This window comes from Tetrao urogallus, assembly GCF_951394365.1.
Source record: "Tetrao urogallus genome assembly, chromosome: 1".
Lineage (NCBI taxonomy): Eukaryota > Metazoa > Chordata > Aves > Galliformes > Phasianidae > Tetrao > Tetrao urogallus.
Genome location: NC_136813.1, coordinates 169,087,224 through 169,098,261, shown reverse-complemented (window position 1 = coordinate 169,098,261; position 11,038 = coordinate 169,087,224). Strand labels below are relative to the sequence as shown.

Sequence of the window (11,038 nt, the reverse complement as noted above, 5' to 3'; positions counted from 1 at the left end):
TATACAGATTAGCTGATAGTTCAAATCAGGTAACACCTTATTTTAAGGGATAACCTTCTGGGAGCTTTTTCCCCAACACAGGAGAATTATGGAAGAATTAACTTCTCTGTATGCTTATGCATCGTGCCCTTCTTTTTCAATGCCGATAATAATGGACTGTGTACATCATTTAGCATAGTAAGGGCCAAAAATGATCCCTCTAGGAACTGCAGTGAAATCAGTGTGAAACCCTAGAGATCATTCTCACCCACAGTATCTCAGCCTACTAATTTAAATATTTCTTGTAATAATGCCAATCGTTATCACAATGGTGGCAATTAAACCTTCAAGAGATTTTTTCTGTAATCCAGCAATCAACGTACCATTAAAATAAAGTGTTGCCAACATACTCCACATTTATTCTGCTGTTAAAATAGTTAGATATGAAAACTGCCTACTTAGTCTTAAATTCATTCCCTGAAAATAAATGAGTTTTAGAATAATAGCATGTTCCCACTTAACCAGCCATTATCATCTTAGCAGGTTGGAATGAATGGTAAGTGCCTGCATGTTACATTAGAAAGAGGTATAACACCATCTACAATTACAGCAGTGTTGCAACCCTGACAGTTACTCTTGATCCAGACGTATATTAACCATGGCAAAGCATCGGCCTACGCTATGAAAGAATGGTGCAACGAAAACATCTGTCAGGCTCTTCCAAATGGTTTGCACTGAAGGCAAGACCATGAGACAGGTTCTCACAAAAGGCACCACAATCCTGTAAAAGAGCAAATGGAAGATATGTGAGATTACTGCTGCCACAGCACAGGGAATTGAGAGAAGAAAAGTGCTTGCTTATGGAAAAGGAGGGGATCTTGCACTCACTCTCCATTGATTTTGTTCACTGACAGCCTCACACTTACACATGCATAAGCACCATAACATACACGCTCCTCTGTCTCAGCTCACTTGTGCACAACAGCTTGCCAGTCCTCATCTTGTTTCTGCTTCTTCCCAACTGGCAACACTGAGGTAACTTTTGGCCATGCCTGCAATACGGATGAACGTTTTCCTATTCTCTCCTGCTGCTGGAGGTGATGCTGCAACTTGTGGTTAAAGATAGGTCCTTGAAGGAGTCAAGAGTGGGGCTTGACAGAAACCATACACTTCCCAGTTTGATCACCTGGGAACAGAGTTCTTTACAATCCACTCAGGCCATTCTTGTGTCCCTCGCTCTGATGTCTCTTCAGGTGCTTCTTTTCTGTCTCTCTTCTACGCACACACACACACACACACACACACACACACACACACAAACACCTTGCCATTCATACTTCATTCCTGCCAGTGTTAAAGACCAATGTTAAAGTTGTTACAGTAATGCAGAAACAGTAGAGCAATACTGAAACACATTTAATTGCTGCTGTACAGACAGGCTAGACTTCTGATACATGGCATCTTGTTGATACTGTGAAGCTTTTCACTTAAGGGTGAGTAACAAAAAAGCAGAACAAGGTCAAAACTCTTGTTGAGGGAAAAGATCCTTTTATCTCCTTGCATACTTGAAAGAATTGTGCTTTCACTCTGCCAAGCACAGAAATCATCCATGTATGCTCTCCTTATGTCCTGACTCCAAAGCAATGTCATTAATGGTGGCTTAAGCTAAGCTCATTGACAGCAGAGAGAAGCCAGGCGTGCACATACAGCTCGTGCACCAGGGCTGCCACACGCAAGATCAATGACCACACAGCATCAGTTACTCTTTTTTTCATCACTTCCTGGCCCAAACCCCTGGCCACTTCACTAAGCTGTGTGTTCTTACTTGGGTGCAAACACATTACATGTACACGTAACATATGTCATACTGAAGTCACACTAGAACAAGGTTTTCAAAGATCTCTGCACCATGTGCAATGTATTCATTTCCTACATGAGGCAGAAGAAGCTATACATCCATTTGATAATGAGCTGCTCCAGTTTGCTGTTGCATTCAAGATTTAAGATTCCAGCCTCGCTTCCACAGAATTCAGTTGCAGAACTCTCACTGACTTTGGTTGGAAGTAATATGCAAAACATTTATTATTTTGTCACATGTTTGAAAAATACCTAAGTAAATACTGTGTATTTCCAGTGAGTACTACTCAGAATAACAGTGTAGAAAACAAACAAACAAACAACTGTTGCATTAAAAAAATTAAAGCTTTGATACCTGAAGAGTAAGAATAAAATAATTATTTTCAATGTAGATCTGGGTCCTTGCTTCAATCGTACAGTGCAAGCTGTATGCTACCAGTTTGTGTTGCACTCCAAGCTAAACCAGATGGATTTAAACAAGAATAGCTTTTCTAAAACCTTCTCTTTCTTTGTCTCTGCTGAAATAGCTAGTAAAACAGCACATAGAACTGAGTGCCACTGGAACATGGCATCTGTAGTATTAAACTGAACTCTGAAAACAGCATGTTTATTAATCACTTACAGTATCACTGTATATAGAATAGATGATTTATAGAAAATAAAATAAGGGCTTCACGATAAAGTTGATGAACATCAATAATGCAAAGGGGAAAAACTTCTCCAACGAACACAGGGAAAACACCAGCAATAGCTACTCACCTTGTTTTGACTTCACCCATTTTTCATTGCACTTAGTTTATAAACTGCTACTACTGCTCCTCTGCTGCCACCTAAATTTAATTTGGCCTGCTTTTTTTTCTTACTTTCTTCCTTTCTTTTTTTTCCCCAATCTAATTCATCTGCAGGGAAGCAGAAAGGCCTATGTTTCTACTGAAAGCCTACATTTCTATTGGATCATCCATAAACAGGACCACACAAACTACAACCTAAACAAATACCACATTATGCAAAGCCTTCACAGCAAGTTGCAATGAATCACCAGGAGTTCATTAAGGAAGGCTGGGAAAACAGCCATCATTCTACATGCAGCTGCTATAGACATCATCCACAAATCAACATCTTTCAATTATGTTATATTCAATAAATATAAAAATGTTTTGATAATGTTTTAAAATCTTTTAACACATTATCCATATTTATGCTATACTGCATACAAAAAAACAGCAGAATGCAAGCAGCTTTCAATTCTAAAATAAAAGTCAGTCTCAGTTTTTCCTTATTTTTAGAATCTACATATCTAAGAATATCAACATTTACTGCAATTTTGGAGCTACTCTTATTAGAGTGGTAGAGCACTGGGAAATAAAATATTTTCTGAATTTGATATCTAAGCTAAAACACAATCAGAGCATTTCAACTACTCATATGATCTGTCTTTGAATCATACTGTACATATATGTCATAAAATATCCATATTTTTACAAAGTAAAACGATTCACCTCTTCTGGGAGCTGTTGACCTGAAAAGAGCAGACTGTCCTCTTTGTTCTAACCTATTCTTTTTTCTTCTCTTTTTGTTCAAGATATGACTTCTACTATTTTATACAGATCATCCTATCACATGTTTGTTCACATTACTTTTTTCCTGCTGATCCCTAATGGAACGTTGTTAAGAACCAAGCAAAACACAACTTAATACAATACAACTTAACACAACTTAATTCTTACTCATAAGGGTAAGAATTTTCCGGGGAGGTAATTCAACATTTCATGGAGCTGGACAATGTACTTGCAGCAGTCATTCACTGCTAATCCAGATTCCTGCTTTACAGTTAAGAATCACATCTCCTGAGAAGTTTTTCAAAATGGATTCTCAGACAAATCTTAATGACATTTTTCAAATACTAAATCATCCAGTAATTAAACTGCCCAGTTCCAGGCTCGTGTGTGCACTACATCATGATTTTGTCTTGCATAGCACTACAGTATAAGCAAATATAGACTGCTAAATATGAGCTAGCAGTTTCAGAGCTTCTTTCAAAGCCCCACTAACTGTTGGGCTCCTTATGAGTAAAGAGATACCCGCTGGAGCTTTGCACTGCTCACACACACAGTACTCAGAGCACAACAAAACCAAGCATTTCATATCTCAGGACTCCAGGTAGACTGGAAGACAAAACTAAGAAGCAAGGCAACACCCATCTACTCCGTTTTCAGAGGACAAGGGTATATATCATGACAACACCAGACGACGTGGTGTGCTTCTGTGGCACAGCGGTGCTGTAACTTCTTTTGATTTCAGACAGCCAAGCAGGGAGATTTTTGGGGTTGAATATGACAGCAAACAGCCATGCAAATGGAGTTGCAGAAAAAGAGTTTAGATGATGCACATTCAAATCTGCTCCTCTGTGTGTAACTGCCCTGGCTTTGCCTGTGAATGGGTGCTCATGCAAAGAGGAGCTCTGAGTATCTGCTACTCAAGCTGATGATGAGAGCACAAAGCCGGACGACTCCTTGTGTTTTAGAGCTCATCTCCAACCTAAAGTTACAGATTCTCAAATGATGCATCAATTCTCAGAATAAATATATAATGAGGCATTTTACAGATGAGCCTATAAAAATGTGTATGCAAAATTCAAAAGGCTGCCAACACGTGACTTGGAACAAGAATTCATCTCTGGATTGACCACAGAGATCATGATTTTGCATGGGCTGCCTGGAAAACCAGCAGTGTTCTGCTCATATTAAAAAATCAATAGTCTTAACAGCTTCAGTCAAGGGACATGTTTAAAAGGCTGTTTGGATATTCACAGAGAGTTGTTAAAGTTGGTCTGACAACCTCTGAGTGTATCAGCTGCAACAAGATCATCACTAGGAGAGAAGCTGTGTGAAGTGGCCTTCCTTGAAGTAGCTTGTATGTAGGTCATGCTAGCTACCACAGCTTCAGGATCTTTTGCCAGGCAGTGTAAATCTGGATTTTAGCTCAAGCAATATGCGAACAGAACCAAACTATGTTCATTTTTAATAGGTCACAATGAAAACTGAAGTTTTCTTTTTGCTTTCCACAGGTCTCATGTGTTCGCTTCCCTTTTCAGTGCTCTTTTTTTCTGATGAAAGACAACATTTACTATCAGACACAATGGTTGCAAGTCATGAAGTATCCTTGGTGCATGACTTCAATGGATTTTTAGCATGTTGACAAAACTGCAACGTGTGTGAGACAATCAACAGAGTTTTGATCCCTGGACTTCCAAGTGTTGTTCAAACAGCTTCTAATTTATTCTTAGGAAAGGCTCCCCTGCAACTGACCAATGTCAACATCTCAGTGGCTTGGATGCTGCAAATGAGGCACAGAGATTCTGATAAGCCCTCCTGTAGACAGCCGTGTGGGAGGGAATGCCCAGAACTTTCCCATGACGTTTTAACAGCTGAAGACAGAATTATAATGGAATTCCCATCCTCGCAACCACAAAACAAGGAGCTGATAATTTTACAGACCCAACAGGCTTGCAGGAACCAATGTTTCGGGTCCCTTTAATGCCTCTGGTATCAGTTGCTCCTGCACTATTCTCCCAAACGCAGAGACTTTGAATTCCTTAATCCCAAGAAATCTGGAACACTGGGAGTTGCAGAAATAAATTAGCATAACCTCAGTGTGTTCAAACGTTGTGTTGGAACAAATCCAGGCTGTTTGTAGGATGACCAGACTGTACTGTGCTACCAAGTGTAGCACTGGATAGGCTCCAAGGGGATGCAGACAGCACACCTGAGCTATGTGACTCTCTCACACCCATCCAGGTGCAAGACCAAAATGAAAGATCAATTCCATACTGACAGTGAACTTAGGCACAGAAAACCAGTTGCTGTGGAGACAAGTGTTTGCAGAAACTCAAGGGAAACTTTTCAAAATCAAGTGCCACATTCACTCAGTTCTATTTCAGATGTACTGGGAACCACAGTTCCCGACAGAGTCACTGGGGACTACTTGCACAAATAGAAATTGACCTCTGAGTCCTGTTCAGTGGAACTCGTGTCCACATATCCAGCCTGTGAAATTCAGATATAAGACCATTCTGCAGCGTTAAATGTTATCATTCTGCACAAACTGAGCATCGATGGACTCTCCCACAGACATTTCACTATAGGAAATCCATATGTCCACCATATCCTTTTGCAGTTCTGGTGCGGTACAGCACAGTGACCACTGGCTGATATGAAAGTGTAGGCCCACTATAAAATGTCCATAATAATTTGAGGCCCAGCAAAGTGGCAGCTCTAAATTGTATTGCAGTTGCCCTACTGCAGAGTCTGCATGCTCCAAAATTTAAGTTAGTCAGGTTTTGAAGCAGCCCATAACAATACCATCAACCCAAATTTCCACTCTCCTTCTGAAAACTGAAATCTGCAATCAAACGATTGCAATCAGAGGTTCAAACAACCAATGCACTTATACTGAGTTTGTTTCCCAGTTTCTGAATAGCATTTTGTCTTCCTTACCGACTTCTTCATGGTATCAATATTAGTCAAAGCAAATAAGGCATAGATCAAAACTTACATATAAGGGAAAATAACAATCCTGGTTTGCAAGAAAGACACTAATGATACATGCATTCATGCTTTCTTCTGCAACCTGATGGACTCTCCTTCCTCGACATCATTCTTTTCCCTGCCTCTCTTCCACCTCCACAATCAACTGCTTCTGTGGGCTCGCAATATTTCACCAGCAGTTTCTGAATAAAGTACACCAGCTTTGCTGCTTTGGAGAGCTGCTGTATTTGTCTGTGAATCATGGCCATGGCTTTCCTGAGCTCAGGGGGGGTTCTCTGCACTGTACCTGCAGATGGCCGTGCACCTGCTGCGAGGCAGTGACAGCTGACTTTGTAACAGTAGCAAAGAAAGACTGAGCTGGGCCCCCCTTCTTCGCTCAGTGAGCAAAACACTCTGGTGTAAGAAATGCTCCCGCACGGGCCTTTCAATTGAAGTACACGTGTTTTAACAATGTCTGTACTCTGGTTTACAAAAGCAAGCGATCAATAGCCAGGCTAGGCGCCCCACAAACGGCAACAGGAGCTCACTCAGACGGGAAAGCTGCTAAGATCAGAGCATGGAGCTGAATCGCGGTCAGAGCGTCGTTTTAATTCCTCTCCCATTAGCAGCCCAGCAGGCAGAGCCGCCTGCAGGCCCTGACGGCGCCGGAGGCCGTCGGGGCACAGAGGCGGCACGGGAGAGCCCCGGCCCGCCGCCCCGCGCCGCTCACGCACTCACCAGATGTGCAGGCAGCTGAGCACCGCGAAGACGATCCCCAACACCAGGGCCAGCGGGACGGCGAGCAGCAGGCTCAGCAGCTTGTAGAGCGCGTACTTGCTGAGCTCGAACAGCGCGTGGCTGCAGATCCACACCTTGTCGAAGGAGTGGGTGAGCTCGGGCTCGGCGATCACGTCCTCGAAGCCCAGCTGGAAAAGCGAACAGCCCCGACGGCCGTCAGCCGCCGCCGCCCGGCCCCGGCCCCGGCCCCGCCACCCCCGCCTCCCCCGCCCGGCACCTGGAGGTGGGCGTTCAGCCCGCGGGGGTCCCGCTCCAGCGCGTCCTCCGCGCACTTCTCCGCTTCGGACGGCTCGGGGCCGCCCGGCGGGAAGTTGTCGTCGTCCATGAAGATGCGGGTGTCCGCTTTCTCCGTCTCCAGCCCCATGGCGCTGCCCGGCGCTGCCCGGCTCCCGCCCTGCCCCGTCCGCCGCCCCCGGCACAGCGGCCCCGCCGGGCTGGGGCGGAGCGGCGCGGGGAGGCCCGGCCACGCCCCGCAGGGCCGCGCCGAGGCCTGCGCTGGGACCTGCGCCCGGCGTCCGGGGAGACGGCGGCCCCGAGGCGGGCCCGGCGCGGGGCGGGGGGCGCGACGCGTGCCGGCCTTCCGTCTGGGCTCTGTGCTGTGCGGTGCCTCGCAGCGCGCTGCGGGCTCACGCGAGCCTGGGCTGAGCGGCAGCGGGCGGGTTGTGGAACGGAACGGCGCAGAGCGGGCAGAGCCGTGAGCCGTGTCTGCTGCCCGCAGCCAGCCCCGGGGGGAATGGGGGAGCAGCTCCCGTGCCCAGCGTGCATCTGTAACTCGTCTTACACTCGGTATTCCGCAAACCGCCTGTGTCTCCCACATTGAAATCATGCATCCATCATTACAAGCGGTTGTTGTGTCCGTCACCTCGCACCATTTACGTACAGTCCTGTAAGGACTGCTGAGGCACTGACAGTGCTGATGTATGTGCTGAGCTCGGGTGCAATCAGGAGCGGGTTCCTCAGTAGCCACAATGTCTCTTGGGAACAGAAGTGACAGTGCTAATCAATGATCAAGACTTCTTGAATTAAAACAAATCCAGCACCAGTAATTTTCTTTAATATTCACCACTACATTAAATTAAGAACAGCCTTAGGCTGAGAGGAGCGCACAGGAAAGTGATACAAAAATAACTGCAAGGTTTGGGTAGGAAATCACCAAACACAATGCTCTGGACCGCGCTGCATTGTTCTTGACCGGATACCTTCCACAGAAATGCTTCATAACTCTGCGTAACTCCTGTTGATGCTTTTTTTCTCCCCTGCTGATGAGTTTGGAGATCCTGGTGTCACGTAAATGGTTTCTATCCAGCAGTCTGGCTGTGGCTCATGAGCTTTAAAGGCTCGCAAGCAGGACTTTACAATTGGTTTAAATACAAGCAGAGAAACTGAGTGATGACTCAGGATATACTTTTGAGCTCTGTTTCTACCTCTCAGTTCCTCTTTTTTTTTTTTTTTCAGTGAGTGGGAGGAACAAAAAGGCCAGCTGACAGGCTTGAGGTTCAGACACCCTTCAGGATCCTTTTGCCCAGCAATTATTTTTTTAACTTCTGGGTATGGGAGCTGCCTTTCTAGCCTTACTGCAACCTGAGGGCAGTCAGTGGGCTTCTGGTGGCTGCTTGTGTTGGATACAGAAATTTGGGTTTGGTGCTGCTGAAAAGCAAGGTGGGGCAACCAGCTTAGGGTCCCAAGCTATCCCTTTGGCTACTGAGGTCAGACTGTTCTCTTTTATGTCAAAAACTTCTGCCTTCTTCCTTACTAGACAAATAGATTGGTGCGCATGTGCTGCTCCTGAACACATCTGCCCTGTTCCCAGCCACTCCTGTGTTTCACTCCACCAACCTGCTGGAGCAGAGAGCCTGTAGCTCCACATGCTCAGATCCAGGTTTGCTAAAAGGTCAGCGGTAGTTCTTGCAAGATGACCCAAATCACACGTTGTCACGTTGTCACACTCCACACATGGCCTTGGAGTATCAGCCACCTTTACAACAACAAGAATTGCACTTTTTTGCTAGTGTCCATCTGGTTTTGAGATCTGTTAGTGTAATAGCTGAGAAATGATGTCTGCCATGAGAGCACTATGGAAAATGAAGATTTTTCCTTTATAATCTTGGAGGATTGAAGGATTCAAAATAAAGCGGTGATGCAATTGCTCCTGAAAGAATAATATTTTTCTGGAAAAACCTGTTTGAAAGCAATAAATGTTGAAGGCTGTAAAGATCTTGGGATATTGTTTTATGTGAACCTTTTAAAATATGCTGTTTTCAATAATTGGCAGGATTTTTTTTGGATATGATTTGTACATGAATTGTCAAATGGGGTTGATGGTAAAACCTAAGCAATGCCAAACTCTGATCTGTGACTTCTCTGGCAAACACACAGAAAGCAGCAAGGCATGTGCAATGCTCAGGAAAGGAGATTTTTCTCAGCTCTCCCCCCTGGTCTGTTTGCTGTCCTCAGGGCTGCCAGTCTCAGCTTTCTGCCAGCATGGCTGGGGAGTACAGCTGGAAGTACTAACATAAGGAATAGAGAGCAGTGATTGCAAACAGGGGGGAAATTGGTCTTTGAATATCTTCTCCAGTCTTGTATAATGACACCCTCAAGACAGATTGTTTTTTTTCTCTCCAATCTTTGTGTAGATTGACCCATGTGTAGTTCTTTAAGATACCGTCATATATTGAGGAAATAAAATTTACCTCCATTTTCTAAGCATTCCACATTTTGCTGCTCTATTTTTTTAACAGGAAGGAGAAAGGTAAAATTATTCTTTATTACAGCTTCTTTGTATTAGAATACTAAGATCTTATTGCAGTATAGAGTGGACAAGCACTAAATAGCAGTCTCTCAAGGAGCTTTTTAATCAGAAACATGGGCCCAAAGGTGTCTGATAGATGCAGACATACAGATGGGGCAACCTGGGTAACAAGCAAGGATGTGTCAGGAACAGTAGTTTTATTACCATGCACTTACACACGTTGTTGAAAAGGGAGTTCTAAAAACTGTTTTGGAGGAAGGTTATGAAGAAGCACTGTGAATGTTCATGGCAATTCCACTAAGGCAGTGAAGTGCAGCAGAAGGAGAAATGTCTCAGCTCACACACAGCTTTTTGGAAGAAGAAAGTTCTCATCCAAAAAGTTTACATATTTGTCAGTGGCAAAGAATGGGTTAAGCTGGTTACATTTAGCCTCTAACCAGTGTGTAATTTCATTGCAAAATGTCAAGTCAGTTCAACCTTTGTTTTATAAGGATGTTCCTGTTTAAACTTTGAGCATGACTTTGATTATTGTAGTGTTTTATATACAAATATAGACTATCTTTCCTGAACATGGCAAGGATGTCAGTTATATGGCTTTTGGCAAAAGCTTACACAATTATACTTTGCATTTCAGAAAGTTCTCCAGTCTTTACAAGAAGACCCTGAATAATGTCCAGTTGGGTCTCATCTAGTCTGTTCTGCTTGTCTGATTGAGTTCAGTTCTCAGACTGTTTTCTGCCTCTTTCCCTTTTCTTTCCCCTTTTAAAAGTATGCATTTCTTCCCTCATCTGAAATGATTGTGTCATGCTTATTGTATTAATGGCACTTTACATTTTCAAAGATAAAGGACAAGAAATTATGTTAGTTTCTCCGGTAATCTCATTGGACTTTCAACTGAAGAGTGCTTTGAGTAAGTTTTTTTTCTTTTCGAAGTCAGTATTGAAAATCTTCAAAACTTTTAAGTAGCTATGAGAGGAGTATCTTCACATCTTTATGACATATTTGAGGAATTTTTGCTACTACTGCTTCATAGATGGGCTGATGGGACACAAAATGTGGTTTGGGTTCCGAGTATTTAGGGAATATTGCAAGTTAGGTGTGAGCAGAATGGCTGCAGCCCTTAGCTGAA

General features: G+C 43.8%; 1 protein-coding gene across 1 annotated transcript; it reads right to left on the bottom strand.

The window, feature by feature from the left end:
* Nucleotides 1-609: 609 nt before the first annotated feature.
* CAV2 (caveolin 2) lies at nt 610-7,524 on the bottom strand (the record flags this gene model as incomplete). Its single annotated transcript, XM_079538946.1, has 3 exons — nt 610-760; nt 7,101-7,288; nt 7,378-7,524. The coding sequence occupies 3 exons, from the start codon at nt 7,522-7,524 to the stop codon at nt 610-612; spliced, it is 486 nt and encodes a 161-aa protein (XP_079395072.1).
* Nucleotides 7,525-11,038: the final 3,514 nt, after the last annotated feature.